Source organism: Centrocercus urophasianus, unplaced genomic scaffold, assembly GCF_019232065.1.
Source record: "Centrocercus urophasianus isolate 14NV4802_14NV808 unplaced genomic scaffold, USGS_Curo_1.0 seq_10, whole genome shotgun sequence".
Lineage (NCBI taxonomy): Eukaryota > Metazoa > Chordata > Aves > Galliformes > Phasianidae > Centrocercus > Centrocercus urophasianus.
Genome location: NW_024884142.1, coordinates 57,848,716 through 57,868,968, shown reverse-complemented (window position 1 = coordinate 57,868,968; position 20,253 = coordinate 57,848,716). Strand labels below are relative to the sequence as shown.

The window sequence follows — 20,253 nt, the reverse complement described above, 5'->3', positions numbered from 1 at the left end:
AGCCAGACAGTAATGAGCCATGAATCCCTTGGCAAAAGGAACAAGAATTTCTAACATTAATGCTTAGTAACATGAATGATGCTTCTGCTGGCATCTGTAAATTAAGGCATCTTAACAAAGTTGACTTAAACCCCTATAGACGAACTTCACACTTGAGAGGTGTTAGTAAAATTATCTTTTACATTTTCTTCAGTGTTTTGTTATCCAAACAGTAATATGTACACACACGCAGTGTACTGGAATGTTCTCAGAGCTAGGATACAGTCAGAGGAAAAAGCACTCCCATTTCCCTTGGTGCCATCCAAACACAACAGTCCTGATGGACACTGCGCCTGTGTTCATTCCAGTTAAATTACTTATCCAGAATTTTCAAAATTTCAACAGTTCATTTACATTCATTTAAAAGAGGGAGAAGTGCATTCCAGAGTACAACAGACTGGGAAAAACCATTTTAGAAATATTGAGAAAAACTGAATCAATTCAACTTCATAATCAGTCACAAATATCTAAAAGAGTAACCTCCCCCATCCCCCCCAGAAAAGTGTAGTCAAAGGGACAATGGCTATCTGATAATATAATAAATTGCCAGCAAACTTATTTTTAGCTAAGATACCTGGATACTAGATCATAAACCTGAGATTAATAGCCCTGGTGAATGAGTTGCCAACCCATAACAGAACTCTATTATAACAACCCCTTGTTCCTTTATTTTTTCCTGGTTCTGTGTGTTTATACATGCGTTTCTGCCTAAATTGCCTTCTCCAAGTCTTAGAAAATTAACAGAAATAATAATAATAAAAAAGTTAACAGTCTGCACCCTTCACTCTGACATAAACAACATCTCCAGTACTCAAAACTCAAGCAGACAGCAGAGCATTATAATAATCTCAACACTCATGTCTGCAAGCAGAATCCGAATGATGGAGATGAAGAAGCAAACATAGGGAGGGAGCTGTAGAAAGCATCTTTGCAGAGCAAGCTTGGAGTGCTGCATGGATTAGAGAAGAGGAGCTGAGTTAGCACAGCACTGCTGCAGAGCACTTCCTGCTTCACGACTCAAGCTAACTTATCTACTGGCACAATTCATGAAAGACAAAACTAGCTCTGTATTTTCTCTCCTGGCTCCTAGAGGAGCTGAAGAAAGGGAAAAAACAACAACAACAACAACAACAAAAACAACAACAACAACAACAAAAAAAATTTGACTTGAAATTTTATAAATTAACAATTCTGCAGTTTTTATGGGAACCAAAAGATGAACAACAAATATTACAGGTTGCCTAAGTTTTTAAACTAACGCATTTTTCCAGCTTGATTTCTTGTCCTATCTGCATCATTTTTGAGATTGGAGTATTGTTACAGTATCATTGGAGAATTTAATTGCAGGCACTTGAATAAACCTATTAAAGTCAGCTACTGTTACTAAAGTTCTTGCAAATGTGTTTATGTTGTCAGCTGAAGCATAACTTTGTAAAACATTACTCAGTACTGGATAGCCTTCTACCTAGACCATCAATATTTATGAGAAGGTTTTTCCTCTTTTATTTTACCAGATTGAAGCAACTCAGTGTGAAAGAAAACCCAGCAATTCAGCCTGTGGCAGTGAAAGCAATAGCTAATGTTATGTTTAGGAATGGCCTGCACAAGGCTGACACTTCTAGCTGGCAGCCTGGCAACTGAAAGAAGAATGCTAAGGAAACTATGGAGGAAATTGTGTGTTCTCCTCATCAGGCTTCCATCTTGAGACAATGAAGGCACAGATTATAACTTCTGAAGAAGTTCTGAAGAGTTTTGAAAAGGCAACTCTGGAAAAGCTAGATAAAAACTAAACAAAAAGAAATCCACAAACTTCAATACCAGCACATCCTTTCTCTAACCTGAATGACAGAGCCACGGAGTGTCTTGGCCTCTGGCCCATCTGATCAGTGGATTTTGCACAAGAATGCTGCCATCATGCTTCTGCTGTTACTCGTCCTGGTTTCAGCTGGGACAGATGTGATTCTTCCTTCCAGCAAGGGAGGAGCTGAGGGAGCATGAGGTGCAGGGAGTGGATAGAACCAGGACAGCTGAGCCAAAGTGGTCAAAGGGATACTTCCATGCTGTATGACATCATGCCAAAAAAGGAAAAAAAAACAACCTTGAAAAATGGTGGGGAGTTGGCTGGGTGTTGGTCAGTGAATAGTGAGCAATTCCTTGTGCAACACGTGTTTTGTGTATTTGTAGGTATCTATAATTATCATTAGTGTTCTCTTTTTCCTTTTCTTTTTCTATCTTAGTAAATAATTTGTATCTCAATCCATGATTCTACTCTATGGTTTTTTTCCTCTCTTTTCATCCCCATCCCACTGGAAAGGGGGAAGAGTGAGCAAACAACTGTGTGGTGCTCAACTACCTGCTTTACTACTACCTTACTTTAAACTACAGGTAGGTAGACAGGTAAGTAGATAGGAAGGTAAATAGATACAGTAGACAAAAAATATCAACATTTGACTTCACTGATGATCTCATTTATATTCTATGTTCTTGTCTCTGTATTAAAACGGAAATGCGTATTTTCCCTTTTCCCTGTTCTTGCATGCTTAAGATCATCTTTTTTCATTAGCAGGTTTTTCACATCAAAGTGAAAGACATTTCATTTAAGCTCACAAAACACTGTATCTTTTGAGCCAAGAAAGAAGAAATCCATATTTCTTATAACTTGGTAACCTTTATGACACCTGACACAATTTTCATCTTAGTTCAGAAAAGGACACACATTAAACTCATGAGCAGTGTCATGGATTATGTACCTGACTCCCTGAAATTAAATTTCCCAAAGTAGAAGCTTAGAAGGAGAGAACAAGTGATTTTTCAGTACAGCCTCTTAATATGCTTCCTAGGAAGACAAACATAATTCATTTCTTTGGTTTTGTTTTTTTCTTGCAGAAAGTAGATTATACATAGGAAAATACACAGCAGCAATTTGATAATGTTTACTTCCTCCTGGGAAATAAAATAGTTAAGCTTTGAGACAAACTTCAAACAGACTACAACTACATACAAGTTTCCTTCCTAATAAGTAAATTTTTTACTCTTTAAGTAGAATTCCCCATGTTTTTGTATGGAGGACATTTTTTAAAAGCATCTAGAGCATTCAAGCATGAAAGCTTGTTTTTAAGTCTATCAGCACTTACAAAAGTTAAAGCCAGAGGTAGAATTTGTAATTTCATACCTTCAGACTGCTACTCTTCTGAATGAAGTATCTTTTACACTTTCCCCATTTCATTTATATTGAAAGAAGAAAGCAGTGTTGTTTTGTTTGCTTTTTTTTTTTCCAGATATTATGACTTCGAGGTTGCTGGTTTCAGAATTACAGTATATACCCAGCAAGTAAAAACCAAACAATGTAGTGGAAATAAACTAAGTAGGTAGCTCCAAAAGTAACACTTTCTATCTATTGAAACTATAAGAGATACAAAGAATAGAATACCACTATTCGATAGAGCAAATATTCAGCTAAAAAACAGCTTTTCAACATAGTCACCACCATTAGCTTTGAATTTTTGCCAGCAATAAACAAGAACCTTGTCAAAATATGCATGGCCATCCAAAATGTGGCCTGCTTTTCACATTGCTATCACAACTGCTGAAACACAGCACCCAATGCAAACCCACTGGTTTGTCTGCACCAACGTTCAGCAAGCTTCAATAATTGTCAATGGGTGCAATTTTCTCTTGAAAGGAAAACAACACCTTTGCTTCATCTGTGCTTCCATAAAAGATTCCATTCTGTCAAACAGCACATATATGTAACGGAATACAGGTGGGAGGGTTTAACCTCTACTGCCATACCACCACCATCTGCCTGTGATGTCGTGGGTGAACATAAAAAATAGGAGGAATTACTTTTGGAGCACTCCTCATATCTGGTGGTGTCACCCTTCCCATTTGGAGACTGAAAACTCCTTCAGATTCTTCTCTAACTACTCTGTAAGAGCCAGCTGAAGGCATGCTGGGCTAGATTGGTCCAGGAACTGAACCTGTGAAGACCACAGAAGGGTGATGCAGGGACAGCCTACATGGCAAATGCCAAGTGCCTGGTTTGAATGTTTTGCTGGTTGTAAATTTTGAGGGGTTTTTTTAAGTGATATTCTTTCAATAACAACAAAACATCTGAGTATCTGAATTCCCACCTTCCTGGTAAATTAAAAAAAAAAAAAAAAAAAGCAAGAAAATTGAGTATTCAATCTCACGTTTTGAAAAAAAGCTTCTGCTATCTTGAGATAAACTATATTAAGAAACACCAGTGATTACAGCGAACCTGACAAATGCATGTAAAAGATAATGAGAAATAAATATCTGCGAGACCTCTGGGACATCCTCTTTGGTGAAAGCACTGCGCTGTCTCCCTCCCTGCTCACAGCCTAACTGTGAGCTAAATGGAGCAGGATTTCACCATCTCAAGCAATTTCATTCACAGCCAGCACCACTAGCAAATTGCTTCCCAATAAAGGCAGAGCTTTACTCTCTCACTGACCACCTGAATGCTAAAGACTAAAGAAGCAAGAGAAAGGGCTGAGAAAGGGCTCAGAAGAAATACTGGCGAGGGACAGGAAGGCTCAGTAAAACAGAAAAAGAAACAAGAAGCAGCAATAGGTTTTACTCCCTAACAGTGATCCCCACATAAAATTCATGCTCACTAGACTATCAACGTTTGTCTGCTCTATCCCAGAGAGAAAAACAGAACAAATAAGTATGTTTACTCCTCAGGTTTCTTTTCCACGCAGGGTTCCTGGGTTTTGCTCCTGGGTTTTAAGCTTTTCTTACAAGAGTAGAAAATTATGTTGTGCAGCAACACAGCTATGAAAAGATCCATTTAAAAAGTGGTTTTAAGAAATTATTACCCACTACGAGACAGATGAAAAACATTCAACTTGCCAGCTACAGTCAGGCTCTGTTTGTTGCCATTTTATTAACAAAATACTCATTTTGTGAACAATCACTTCCTCCAAAGAAATAATTCTCAGTCAAGCCAGTTCCAAATATCACGTATGAACAGCAAAATGAAAAAAAAAAAAAAAAAAAAACAAACAGATAAGACTCACAAGACTATCAAAACAGCACACTAAGCTCCCCTTTGGGTCCTGCTGCCCATGTCCTGTTTGGAATTTATGCAGTTAAATTACCATAGATTATTTTTCTAAAGCACTCTGCAAGTCACAGACTCTCAGCAGGTGAAGCAAAACAGTTTACTTCTATGAAACAGTAGCTGGTCTTTGCAGCTTCCTCTGCTCCTGCCATGTCACAGCACTCAGTTCAGCTCAGCTACAGACTTCCTACCAGGTACACCTGCACCCAGCATATAGTACCTATTGTTTAATATAATCAATGTAATTCTTGATCCTGGTGATAAATGCAATTTTGGAAATTCGCCAACTTCACCTGGCTGCTTCTAAGCACGCTGAGCCATGCTCAACTTACATATATACACAGAATTTGGTTTCTGCAACTCACTCTAACAACTGCTGCCCTTCTGAGCTTTGTGCTGAAGTGGATCCTTATAATGACTCCATTTTGTTTTTGCCATTCCCAGGTAGACAATCCAGCAGTGGCACTGCACAGACCTCATAAAGTTTATGCCATCCCTCTGACAGACAAAATTATATTTATTTTTTAATATCTATTACAGGAAATAAAAAGAAGTGTGTTCACTACCTCTCCAGAGATAAATACAATCAGACAAGGACTTTAAAAATTGCTAAAGTTCTTACCAAGAGCTTACAGTATGGTTCTCTTCTTGCTCCTGCTCCTCTTCCCTCAGATAAACTCATTATATATATTCTAAATTTTCAAGAACTTGAATAGAAAACTGCTAAAAAAAATCACTTCTTACACTGATTTGAAATGATTTCTTCCATCCAGAGACTAGTAAGAGCATTTCATAGCTCTGGTTGAGGGTGATAATGAAAAACTTGAAGATATACATGGGACAAAAACCTCAAAACTATTTTTAAGCAATTTTATAAAAGATTATTCTCATTGATAAGTAAACTGTGGATCTAATTCAGACTAGTTTATAGCTAGGTATAATGAAAGCAAATTTAAACAAGTGGTCAGATGTCCTAATTTATGGGATATGCATGTCACAAAACGTGGCTTAGAATATTTTAATTTTTTAATGTACAAAAAGGCCAGATAACTTCACAATTAGAGCCTCCAGTACTGAAATCAAAGCACAAACTGCTACTATGTTAAGTATTTTTAATCAGGATTATTTTGCTAGAATACAATAGAAAACTTTTGATCTGTAGCTCATTATTTCTTACTCTTTTCTCTAATATTGTTACCACAAGTCTTCTCCAGGCACAGGGGACAGCTAGCTCTCAACTTTTAATGCTAATTGCTGTAATCTCAGTAGAGATCATCATCTCTTAGTTTATAATGTAGGCATAAAGTATCAGTGCAGCTTTCTACTACAGTAGCATAGTTCACTGCACTGTAGTTTTTTTGGGTTTTTTTTTGTTTTTGTTTTTGTTTTTTTTTAACAGCTTCCTCTTTAAACCTTCTTTTATTTTTTTTTAAATAATTCAGTAATAAAAGACTTACTTTAGAATGACACAACGTAGAAGGGTATTTCATTTTTCAAATGAGTTAAAAACAGTTATGCCAGAAGAGAAATTCTCCCCAAATTAAAAAGCAAGTAAAAGTGCTCTTTTCCAGTTGCACAATTCAAAGGTAATTCTGGCCTCAGACTGAACTGAGATGAACATTATTCATTAATGTAGGCTAGGGAAAGATGAAGCTTCCTAGACCTGAGGTGTCCTCTGCCACAGCAGTGCTCAGTGTTCATGCTCAGCCTTCCTAACATCCCAGATGTCCTGTAGCAACTGGAACATCTGTGTGGCACTCACAGATGTGACCAAAGAGCTATAAAAGATGATGTTCCTGCAATGCACCAGCTGGAGGACTGACAGTAAACTCCAGACCACCTCAAATGACACTAGATATTCAATTTAAAGCAACAAGGTACAATTAACTGCATGTTTAAAGTATAATTATAAACCATAGCATAATTAGTGTTGTTTAGAGACCATTTCAGTTCTTTGATTCTCTCCAAAGTAGACACCTAGTCTCCAGTGAGTTGAACTGCTCTAAGTAGACATCCAAAGTCACTTAGCCTCAAACTGAGTCCTACCACAGATGTCTTTAAGAATACCTTTAAATTCATAAGTCCCAACATTGTTGCAACATTCAAACAGCAGTAAATGCAACTCAACTAGTTAAATGAAGTCACATTATTCCCTTCTCTCCGGTGACTCTCAGGCAAAACATACCCAACAAGATTGTTTTCTGCCCAGACTAAAGAAGCATGTCAATCAAGCAGGTGCACATTATCTTCACAGGAGAGCTATAAAGCTTCAGTTTAGCTATACCTGACAAGATTCACTCTCTTCGTTCTTAGACTTCTCTACAACATAAAGCACAGTGTGGTAAGTAGGGATGATTTGGAAAAGTTGCATAAAATGTACACTCCTGACCTATACTAAAATCTCAGTGTAGATATGAAGTGGATAAGGAATTTTTTGCCCTGGTCAAAAAATCCTGGGCAAAATCCTGATGCTTCTTGTTTACCTTTTTGAAGCATTAAAGCAGTATTCTGATGATAATTGCTAACCATCCTTTTGTAGCAACTCTCACAGGTGGAAGGGTAGTAAATACCAAATTAAGGACATAAAATCATTCTAATAATAGAAAACTGTAACTAGAAGGCCTTTCCTCTCACTGATACACCTTCCCCTATTACCAAATTCTGTCATCAGGCATCACTGTCTCCAACATATTATTCAAGGAGTTTGATATTCCAGGTGTCACTCCTTCTCCAAACTCATACAAAGCCATTCTTCTGAGAATTGCAGAGTTTTTTTAATAAATATTAAGACATGCAACACCTTCAAATTAGGAAATTCCATCTTTCACAAAAGGTATTTAAACAGTGCTGAAATGACCCATTTTTAGAGATTTTCTGAAGCCATCTTCTCCCAGAAAAAGAGGACAATAACTCTTATTTGAAAAATGACTGTGTCCTAAATTAACTCTTCTGTCCTTATTGCATTAATACTTAACACAAAAGAGAAAGGGACTGTTATTTTTTCTGAATCAGATTTAAGTAATGCACATCATTACATTTCCAAAACAAGTGGACACTAACCTGATTGATCAGTACAAACTGAGTTTTCGAAATGTGCATTTAAATATAAGTTCACTCATTTATGGAGTGAGTACATACACATCATTAAGATAAGTATGATTCCTCAAAGCTGTCAGCCTCAGCATTGTTCAGAATGACTTCCAACAACATCTCATAATGCTACATATCATTTAAAATTTAAGCACAAGTTTTTTGAAGAAACAAGGTGGTAGTGAAGCTAAGAACAACTACTTTTAATCATTGTGATTAGACAGATGGCAAGCATTTAAGCAGCTCACATGGGAGGTCATTTTGATGGAGATAAACTTTCCTCTCCACCTGATTTGCACACAGCAATCCTATTTAGTGTAACAGATCAGTACGATGTCAAAAGTCTTCCCTGATAACAAACTTCTTTCCAGCTACCACTGCTATATAAAGATCTTACAGCTGGTGGAATTATTCAGAATTCATGCTCCTAAAGATCCCCATAATACTGATACCTAATAACATCAGAAAATATAATCTCAGAGGGAACTAAGACCAGACCATACAGCGAGCTTTCAGCTGTCAACACAAAGGGTCTCGTTCTTTGGTTTCATTTGCTTGTGTTGTTTGGTTTTTTTTCGTGTTTTCTTGATGCTAATATCCACTGTAAAAAAATAAAAGAATTTTTATCAGCTCACTTTAACTGTTCAAACAAACAAAAAAAATTAGCCAATAGCATTAGGCTGCTTTGTTAAAATGACTGGGCATGTGAATCTGTCCCCAGCTGTTAATAACTAAAAAGTCATTTAAGGCTACGTATCTTCAAAGTATTAATTATGTAATAGCCCTGTTACAAGATATGCTCACTTAATAAAGCTGAAAGATATGAGATAAGAATTACTTACTGAAGCTTTATATATAATACTGTCTTGCAATGGAGATATGTGTATGTGAGAGGCAAACTGAGGAGATACTCATTGGGAAATGACTACCTAACACAGAAAATTTACTCAAAATATTCTTTAGTGCAACCTGCAGGTTTTTGCCTCATTTTGGAAACATACAGGCATGCAGATAAGGCAGTATTAAATGGATCACTGCTGCCTCTGGGAAGGAAGATAAGTTAGCCTTTGGTGCTTATGTATGCTCCTTCTGACAGCTGTTCCTCTTTCTCATAAACTTTCTCTGCCAAGTGAAGATTATTTGGGATTGACAAGTTTCTGTTTTGGAGGAAACGAGATCATTTCTCTGACAGGACGCTGGAAATGGATGCTTAAGATACAGATAACACTCTGTCAGGAGTATTACATAGCTTGAGGGAGTCTCCAGGAAACAGTACCAAGTCACATGCATACCTGCATATGCCTAACAGTGTTCATGAATCTGTAATATTCCAAAAGATACCAAGTGGAAAAAAAAACATCTTTCCCTTGTTCACTCCAAGTCTCATGATAAAAAAATTCTGCTCCATTCTGTCAGAGTTCAAACAAAACAGCATAGGGAGGAGACAAGACAGTAAAGCTAGAGTAGCCAAAAGAGTAATCCAGAGAAATTCACAAAAAGGAATGCCAAGACTCAGTGAAAGTACAGACTTTGACTTCTTCAAACAATAGGTTACCCTTTAGGATCATTAACCCACTCAATAGCCAACATCAGCACCAAGTGCCATATCAGGGTTGCCAGCAATGCAACCACTGTTAATCAAAATCTCTTACCACATCCAGAACTGGAGACAGGGACAAAATTACAAATGATCCCCAAATCCTTGGTGCATATTGCCAGCCACCAGTATTAAGGCTGCTGCTCTAAACACAACCTCTGCTTTATGTGCAGCCCCAAAGGGTGCATACTATCTTCAGTTCAAGTATTGCTGGCTCCTAATTCAGGCCAGCAGGCTTCACTTGTGAGTCAGCAGTGAGACATGACAGATTTTTTCAGTGCATGCTTTGGAGGTCTTTGTATCTTCTCATTCTGCTTTCCCTCACAAAGCAGTGGCTCTAGCAGCACTTCTTGAACCCAGTACTTCAAAGACAAGCTATGATTATAAGAATCCAAGCTTACATTAGTCTTCTAGACTCAAAAAGCTGTGGGAATCAGTTGGACTCTACAGAACTCCAGGGAAGAACATAAATTCTAAGACATCCTTAAATTTTAGCTTTTTTTTTTTTTTTTTAAAGAAACGAGATCACACATACTATGTTTGAGATGCATACACATACCTATAAGGGCTGTCACTAATTGCCACTGCTTTCACACATAAGCAATAATATGACACCCTATGTATTTTTCCCCAAATTATGTACTTCAGCAAAATAATCCCCAACACACACATTTATTATATAGATGTATATTTACGAACACTAAATTACTAAAAAACATTTAGAGATAAACATTTTCTTATGTGACACAACTAATAGCTCCTCATAGGCTGCAGGTGTTCTTGAATACAGAATCCCCCCTTTTTATTGCAAAAACACGATATCTAATTGCAAAGAGGTGCTTAATCTTTGTTCAGATTTTCTGAGGAACTGCTGCCATTTGTTGCTTCTAATTCAAGGTTTTCTGATGTCGTGTTGATTCCCTGTTTCAATATTTGACACTAGACAAGTCTCAGACTTATCTTTTACCTTGAGTAATGGATAGCTTGATGTCCTGCAATATTAAAATAGAAGTCAGTCGTATGTTTCATCTCATCAGTATGTCCGGACACTTCAATCCAGTGTGCTATCGGGAGGCAGTAAACTCCATCAACTATGTTGCTCCGGTTGTAAACACAACTTCGATCATGATGAGGCCCATTACCTAGAACACAAGAAAGGACAATTGTAGGTGGTGTATCCAGAAAATTTTAAAAAAGATCTGCGGGAGATGCAAACTGAGCATTTAAGGCAAGAAGTAGTGTTTGCTACCTGTTTAGGCTGCATTTCTAGAACACATGATTAACACCTGAAATAAACCAGAACACAAGTATGGCCTCAAAACATTCAACATTACAATCAATTGTAGTGAATGAATTAAAGACAACATTAGAACTCTATTAAGTTCCCAAGTAATGAACTGTAGCACTCAGAAGTTCAGGAATAATTAATTTCATTTAAGTTCCTTATCTAATGTTTGATAATATTTGACCTCAGCATGTAACATTTCTGCTGTGTGATCTGTCTCTCCAGGGTTCAGCTTTCTGTGATTCAAGGTCTAGCACTGATACAGCACAGCTTCATAACCCTGCCTAGACTTCCAAGGAAATGAGCTAAGCTATGAGACAGACCTTGGAGAAAATACACAGCACAGCCATGCATGATAAGAGAGGTACAAGTGCAAAAAAGAAGGTAGGACTGTCAAGGCTGGATTGTTTCCAGACAAGGATTAGAAAGAAAAATCATTGACATAAATGGTATAAAAATCTTACAGGAAGAAAAAGTAAGCAGGTGGAAGACAGCAACTTAGAAGCACTGAAGACCACCTCTCCTCCAGGCTCTGCCTGGCCAGCAAAGACTCTGCAGCTATCCTCCTGGGGGATCACAAGCATGCTAATGCCTATCCTGGAAGCCCATTACATTCTACTTGTCTTTTATGTTTGCTAGCCAATAAATGACTGCTTTGTACTTTTCGGAGTCTTATTGTATACAGGAAAAGTTCCTCAAGGTGATCCAGAAAGAGACTGTTACACCTGTAACAAGTGAGAACTATTACCTTAAATGATCTTGAGTAAAGTAAGAAATTTTTATTACCGTTATCCACTATCACCCATTATCCCTCTAACTTATCTTACATCAAATCTGAGCTTTATTACAGGCAACCAATTTTTTATACCATGCCACAGTAAGCAATCTAAAATGAATAGGCTCATGTCAGCAATGAAAAGATTATCTAGCCTCCAGAAGTCCAGTACATGTATATTCTTCCCTCTCCATTTTTACAGATTTATTGTAATACTGACTGCCATGTAGGAATTGTTGCACTGATTAAAAATGACCTGGTCTGAGACTTGCTTTTAATGTAAACTTGCTACACTTATACATTATTAATAATGTTAGAACATTTTGGAGTGAAGTGATGCCTGCAGGAATGCCTTCAATATCATGTAAATGCTTCCAAGCATCATTCATAAGAAATTTTCTAAAGAGCATTTTAGGAGATGTAATGATTAGAGAATAAGACAAACATTTAATAATAAAGCTGAAAAAACCTCCTCATTTCCAGATACAATACAGCATTCTTTATTATATTGTAAAATACCATTACTTACCAACCAAGAAAAAAGAAAATAGTAGGCAGAAGACCATTTTCTCTTTCTGTTCTTGTATGCTATAGTGGGACAGTAACTGCAGGGTGGCAAAGTCTTTGGTTACAGAAAACGAGAATGAGCCCAAACGCTGCAGCCATGGATGCAGAAATAAAGGTAAAGAGCTGCCTACCTTTGGAAGACCTCAGGTAGGCAGGGATCTCTGGCAAGAGATGCCCTCACCTGCACTGCCAACCCTTAAACAAGGTGTGGGAAGAGGTGGATCTGACAATCAAAGCACATTCTCCCCCTCTTAATTTCTCCTCTCCCTAAGATGCTAGTAAGCCCCAGAAGACATGGAAATCTCACTCTTCAAATCTGTGGTCACAACTGCATCACTAGATACCTTACAGTTGCCCATTTCCAGTTGCTTCTGCATGAGGCTCACACACTACTGTTTGCCAGTTCCATAGTCCATCCTCCTCCTTCGGCTTCAATTCTCAGCTCTCTTCCTCCTTTCTTCTCTATCATCTACTCTCTTAAATGGCAGCAGCCTCCATGCCTTGTGATCTTTTTACCTTCACCACGATTCATTTCCTTATCTAGCCTACAATCACACACAGCAAAGCCAGGAGTAAACTGTCACTGGAGACATTTGCCTCATTTGTTCCTTACACAGATTTTGTCAATTCTCATTCTGAAAAGCTCCCTTCTTTAACTGTTATTTATCACTGTTGATTTTTCTGCACCACTCAACATCACCTTCCTGCTGTGGCCTATATTCAAACAAGAATCTCTGTATTTCTGTTTTCATTTTAATACTTGAGTATGCAATAACAACTTGCATTCATAGCACTTTTCATGAGAACTGCATAGCTCTTTACTTCTCTTAACATTACGTACTAATCTACGAATTAACACCTTTCTTACTGAAATACAGTGGCTGCAAAACAAAATGAATACAAAAACAAATACAGCAAGATGATTTCAGACAGGAAGGGAAAATAATAACCACATTTAAAAGAATATTACTATGGGGAAGGAAGAAAGAAAAAAAAGGATTGTAGTGAGTTGCTTAGAACACTAAATGCCAAATCCCTCTTCCAAGAGTTATGAAAGAATGAAATTCTTGGCACAAGCGACCAAGATCTCACTACCCTGGTAACACCCAACAGATCCTACTTCCCACACAAGTGCTTCCTGCCACCACTTGCTTCACAAGATGCAGTTTAGAAACAAGTTTTTAGAAAAGTGAACGTTGTTTTATCAGTTTACACTATGCATCTGCTAGCAGAGTTTGCAAAAGGAAAACTCTAATTTTTCTGGTTGCTGTGAAACAATGATGCAACAAACAGTTTTTTATGTACAGCCACACTGCAGATTTGGAGGCAAAATGTGAAATGATAATTTAGAGCTCCTATAGAAGGGATTGAAATCTCTTAACTTTTATCTCACGGAGTCATTTAATATAAAAATAAAAGTCAGCCAATTAAATCCAGCTTTTATTCAAGTTAACTGATCATAAACAGTTCTTCAAATAGAAAACAATTAGGACCACTTACATTTTTTTTTGTTACACGTTCTATTATACATTTGCAGAACACATTCAACTATGAAAACAGGCACAGCTTGGGGGATGAGCAGAAAACATTAACTACACAACCTTCAATCCTTCCTTCTCCAGCCCTGTTTCTATGAACTGTTTACCACGAGCATCCTCTGTTTGAAGCAAGGTGCTTCAACCTCATGGTACGCTCAGGCAAAGCATGCCTTAGTTTCAGCTTACCCTCTAATACAGCAAGCTCCTTCCATCTCATTTATGAGAAAGTCAATCAACCCTATCGCTCTCAGACTCCAAAGACCCAGCTCAAGACCTCTCAGAAGCACAGGAGGAGTGTGTGCAAAGAATAAAATGGCTACCAGAGGCAGGATAAAACTTTGGTACAGCATGTGAAACACTCTCCCCTCTCTTGCCACTACAGGCCAAAAAAATTATTTTCTGGATTTGACTAGTTGCAGCATAGGACTGTTCCAAGCTACAAGTAACAGAACTAAAAGACCACTACTTCCTCACTCTGGCCCAGTTGTTTGTTTGAACAGTGTGGTTGATTAGTAGCTTGTTGGTTTGGAAGGAAATAAACTATGATGAAGGCAACGGTATCAAGCTTAGCAGAATTTGAATCTGAGTGCACTGAGAATGTGTCGCTGCCCTTTTTAACTTCTTTCCTCCTGCCTAAGCACCAGAGAGAAAAGTGGCCAGGGCAGAAAGAAGTGCCATGAGACTACTCACGCACAGAGTCTAGACATGAGCTCATGACTGAAGCTGTTCATATCCACATCAACTTCCTATTCTACTTAACCCCTCCATCCCAGCTCACATTAGATCTTCTAAGTGACTTCACTAAGTCAGTCAGCAGCATTCCAAACAGAAACGGTACATGCAGCACAAAGTATTACTTACTCATTTCTCAAAGCATTTCATAAAATCAATTAGCTACACCAAAGGCCTACTGCTGAAATTTAGTCTTTGTATCTGAAGCTCAGACATACAATACAAGCTGGGAAAGCTATCTGATCACTCTGAGCAACCTTGCCTGTCAGAGTGTGCCTGGGCCTTCATTCCTTCTGTGGCCTAGCACAAACAAAGGAGACCCTGGGTTTAATTTACTACAATCCAATACACTTCCAGGACTGCAAGTGCAAATCACATCTTCACAAGCAATAAATCCTGCACCACTGGCCAGTCCCATGTAGAGATCGAGCAAATGTAGGACTATGGCTCCCAATTACAAGCTGGTACTCTAGACTTCATTCTGCTAGTAGGAAAACACTTTGAAGCATGCTGGTGCTGAGCATAACTGCATAATGCAAAATCCTTAGGTAGGATACAAGGCAAATTCTCATCAAAAGGAACCCTTTGTCCATGTAAATGCAACTGTTCCCTCACACTGGCTGTTATCTCCAAGCTTACCCAGAACTTGTATGAAAACTTCAAGCTACTTTGAATAAACTCCCCATGACTCCAGCAGTCTCCAAGAGTGAGAAATCATCACAGCTCTCACTTAATCTGCTCAAGCAGAGTAGGTGTATGCCCCCACAACAGCATTTGCAAGAGAACAAGAAAATGGGTCTCAGAACTAAATGCCACTTTCTCACAGGTTGCTCACAGAACCTGCACCAGATCGCTAGGCAGGTTTTCAGGTACTTTTTACAGAAAGCAATTATTTGAGTGGAATTTTAATTTGTAAAGTCAGTAAAATATTGTGCATCCTCAATGATTTGGGAGGATTTAAATAACGTTTAAACTTCCTTTTTCATAGATAAAATACAAACAAAATAAAATCCACTTTCCACTGTTCATCTTTAGAGAAAAGAAGGCAAATACAAATGTACTTTGAGAAAGGACAATACACAATAGGAAGGACACGTTTTTACAGCCAAACTATATATGAAAAATCATAATGATTTTTCTTCCTCAAGTGGCAAAACACTGATTCCATTATTTATTTTTGGGAGGCAAAAAAAAAACAATTTGAAAAACGTATAATTTACCTATGAAAAAGGGTGAGCTAATCACCTAAACAGTACAGAACCTCTTGTTATTCAATCATTTGGGCATTCCTAATTAAAGAACAAGAGAAACTCAGAGATACAGGACCTAGTTTAAATGATAGGGTAGCGTAGCACTCTTTTTCTTTCAGTGAAGTCTAGAATGATTTTGTTTGAATTCCAGTTTTGTGACTCTTCATGGCTAAAGTGCTTATCAAAAAGAGAAATGAAAAACAAGTTTCTAAGGGCTAAGTTATAAAGTCCCACTGGTTTTGTAACCTACTTGTTGCTCTTTCTACTGCTCACAGTTGCTCAGTGGAATCTGCTAATCTAGGGAATTACTAAAGAACAAAGGAATCAGCCATGCTTACAGTTTGAGCTTCAGAGTGCTCTTCTGAACAAATCTGCACAACTGCACATATGGCTTCTGGTTTAACGCATATGAAGGATGATCAAAGTGCTATACGAAAGAAGCTGGCTGTACAAACAAACAAACATTTATTATTATCATTTTAATTTTTAAAAAGTCCCCCTTGTAGCTGAAAAACGGCACTGGCGAGAGACTGAAACAAGAATAAAACAAAGGAAAAACAAAAGAAGATATAAGAATAAGATGTCCAAAGATCAAGGATCAGAAGTAGATCAGTAGGAACCAGAAGAAAATTTTCTGAGATTGAAACTAACAGCAAGCAGTAACAGAACACAAGGAAAAATTTGCAGTTTTTATCGTATTACAGCTGTGCTGCAGGTATGAAAAAAACATAATGCAACAAAATGGCAACAGTATATTCATCTTCATAAAATTGCACACAGACTATATCATGATTTGGAAGAGTCACAACGGTAAAATTATCAGCTTGATCTTAAAAGATAATGAGCAAAATCTAAGATGACAAAATTTCTCAACACCATTAAGTGTCCTGAAGAAAAACACATGAATGAACAAAGAAAATGTAAGATTAACTCTTCCACTGTCTCTGCAGACAGTGGCTTTACAGCAAAGCTGTTTCATGTATTGTCTAGCCACAGTCCTGCCAGCTACCAGCTTGTTGTGCTGCTACTTGGTAGCCGTTTTAATTTTTATGCTTTATGATGTGAAGGAAGTGGGTATGTAGAAACTACAAGGCACAGAATGGCTATAGAAGTGCTGTGTATCTTATTCTTGCCTTAGACAGATCCTAAACCACATGAATTCCTTTTCCAAACTTCCAAAGTCCAAAAAGGCCGGCGTACTACTCAGTTCACCACCAGCTTTGAAAAACCACAGGGCTATTTAAATGACTTGGATACACACATTAGCTTCAATGGCAATGAACAAATCCAAAAAGAAAGTAGTCACAGATCACAGAATCACAGAATCACCCGGGTTGGAAGGGACCTCAAGGATCATGTAGTTCCAACCCCCCTGCCTAGCAGGGCCACCAAACACACACATTCAGATCAGGTTGCCCAGGACCCCGTCCAACCTGGCCTTAAACACATCCAAGGACGGGGCATCCACAACCTCCCTGGGCAGCCCGTTCCAGGGCCTAACCACTCTCCTTGTAAAGAACTTCCCCCTAACATCCAACCTAAATCTTCCCTCCTTCAACTTGGATCCATAGTCAGGTAATTTTCAGATCACTTACTTTCAAATCAGTGAGAGCAAAAACTTTCTTCTAATGTTTGTCGTAACTTTTGCATGACTCAAATTTTAACTATACTTAAATACTACAAATAACCTGAAATATTAAACTAACTCTTCTTTAACAAGGTAAAGGAATACCTCAAGTTCATGCTTAGAAATTCCACTGGAAGAGTTTAATAACATTGTAAGCATTCAAGGCCAGGCTGGATGTGGCTCTGGGCAGCCTGCTCTCGTGGTTGGCAACTCTGCACATAGCAAGAGGGTTGAAACCAGGTGATCATTGTGGTCCTTTTCAATCCAGGCCATTCTATGATATGACGTGATATAAATATTCTTGATGTAGGGAAATGGAGAGGTATTAAGGAACAGAAGTTTGGGTGGTTTTTGTTGTTGTTGTTGTTGTTATTTTTTGGCTTTATTGGAACAATAAAGCAATGGGAACTAAAGGAAACACTTAAAAACTTCTGAAATGAAGGATTTAAAAGCCTAAGTATTTGCTACGTTCCTTACCTTTCATATCTATATGACAGTGGAGAAAATCGTCAAGTTCTCTTATGCTGCTGTACAATGTCATTATCAGACATTACTGTAACTGGACTTCCACCACTACACTTGCAATATTCAGATTTACTTATCCTTTACATCAGATTCTGCCACAGAAGTCCCTCTACTGTCCATCAGAAAGACATTCAACCTCCCACATCTGGAAATATGACCTGTCTCAATCCCACCAAGTCTGAATTGCTATTGATTGCTAAAAAACAGAGATATGAGAAGCTGAATTTCCCTGGAATTTACCCAGACAGGTTTACCCAGTCTGAGTCTGTCACAGACCCTTAGACAGAAGTCCCATCTTTCAAGAATCCAAGCAAAGCCCCTGCATGGCTGGCCTTTATTTTCATATCTCAGACAAATACTGCCAAGAACACATTTGAATTCTGTATTTCACATACTAATCCTTACTTGCATGCTTAATAAAGGTACACCCACTCTGCTTTTTAATACCTTTTCTGTTGTCACTAATCTGTCCTCCCTTTAGATTCAGAAAACAGTAGGTATATTTCTTGTACTGCTTAAATATATAATGGTGCTCAAAAGAAAATTGTTAATTTGCCACACTAGCTCACTAACTCCTTGTTCATGCCTGGTTGGGTTTTCAGAAATGTTTCCTTGCATGTGCTAATCCCCTAAAAGTATCCAAAAATCAGAAGACCATTTCATGGTGAGTTTATTTTTTGTGAGACTAAAATCAAGATGATTCAATTTCTCATTTTGTGGACTGATACACGTAACCAACAAAATAAGTTTAAAATCTTATTAAAATCCAGATTTAAATCAAGATTTCTTTAGTCTGTTAGCCTACCCCAGAAACATTCTTTTATAGATTTTAATTATCACAAAATTACAAATAGATGGTATACAAGAAAGCCCTCTTCAGCACTTAATGCTGTTTATCAACAAGATTTTTTTTTTTAATGAGAAAATAAAAACTTTCTGAGGCAAATTTCAAAAACATCTGTTTCATTTCTCTAAGACTGCTTAAGGTGTTTCACAGTGAGAGCTGCTGCTATACTAAGGACATTTAGTCAAATGTCCAATCTGATGATATAGATTAAGCCACAGAACAGCAACTCGAAGGGAATTTCAGTCATGAAATAAACACACTTCTCAGATGGTGGAAATAAGAATTAAATAAATGCAATGATAGAATAATGGATGGTAATAACAAAATACATAATGTAGAAGACTTTAACTGCCCTGAAATTCCCTATTATATTGTACTGTATATTACTGTTTGCTATTTAATAACAAACCAGAATAGATCACGAAATTATAGGCAGGAAACAAGCTACATCAACACTGTAACCATGGCAAAATCTTAAGCAAGAGATTATCCCATTTGCCTTTCTTTCTACTGATCAATGCTTTTCAACACTGAAAATAAATTCTTGACCCACACTGAATGCTGCTGTCCCTTAGAAGTGAAGACAAGGAGTGAAGTGAGGGACAGCAATAATGGTAAGTGAGGCATTTGCACAAACAATACATTTATTTTAATTTTATCATTACAATCACAAATGTTTAATAGCCTTTCACAGCAGTCAGAGCTGTCCTGCAGTTATCACTGTGGGTAGGAAACAACACATACCTGTCCAAGTCATGTGTATGGATTTGGCAAATACCATTGCACATACTTATTTTCACTCTTCTAATTTTGCAGTTTCTTGGGCAACTCTCCATTGCTTTATACATCTCCAGTGGACTGCTCAGCTTAAGTTGCTTAACGCTGACATACAGACAGAAAGGAAGAAAAAACTTATTACTCATCATGTCATTATGTGTGTTGAGAGAGCTGAAGAATAAAAGACCAGCAGCTACCGTACTTTGTAAACAAAAGCTTCTCTCCATTCACCATGCTGTATTCAGAAGCAGATTTCAAAATTATTCAGTTTTACTCATAACAAAGTTTCCTCACATCTGAAAGGTGCCCGAGCATGTAGCATGGTGCAGGAAGCAACAGACTCACATGAATGAAACACACGCTCTACACAATTATTCAGCAACCAACATCCTACTGCGCTTTTTGTTCCTTCCTGGACACTATTTTCATAACAACAAGACTGGAGAATGGAGGAAGGAAATAAAACCCTGCATTATTTTCAAAAGTGGAACAGATGATGCTCAAGTAAATGATGA

The 20,253-nt window shown here is 37.7% G+C and overlaps 1 protein-coding gene across 2 annotated transcripts in view; it reads right to left on the bottom strand.

The window, feature by feature from the left end:
* EPM2A (EPM2A glucan phosphatase, laforin) overlaps positions 1-20,253 on the bottom strand; it is a 38,887-nt gene that overhangs the window by 14,897 nt on the left and 3,737 nt on the right. The window contains exons 2-3 of one of the 2 annotated variants that reach the window (XM_042825741.1): positions 19,706-19,843; positions 10,783-10,957 (exon numbers count right to left, since the gene is read on the bottom strand). In XM_042825741.1, the coding sequence (XP_042681675.1) occupies positions 10,783-10,957; positions 19,706-19,742 (212 nt within the window). In that variant the 5' untranslated portion in view covers positions 19,743-19,843. The remainder of the gene's footprint in view (positions 1-10,782; positions 10,958-19,705; positions 19,844-20,253) is intronic. The other variant, XM_042825732.1, reaches the window with a different exon arrangement.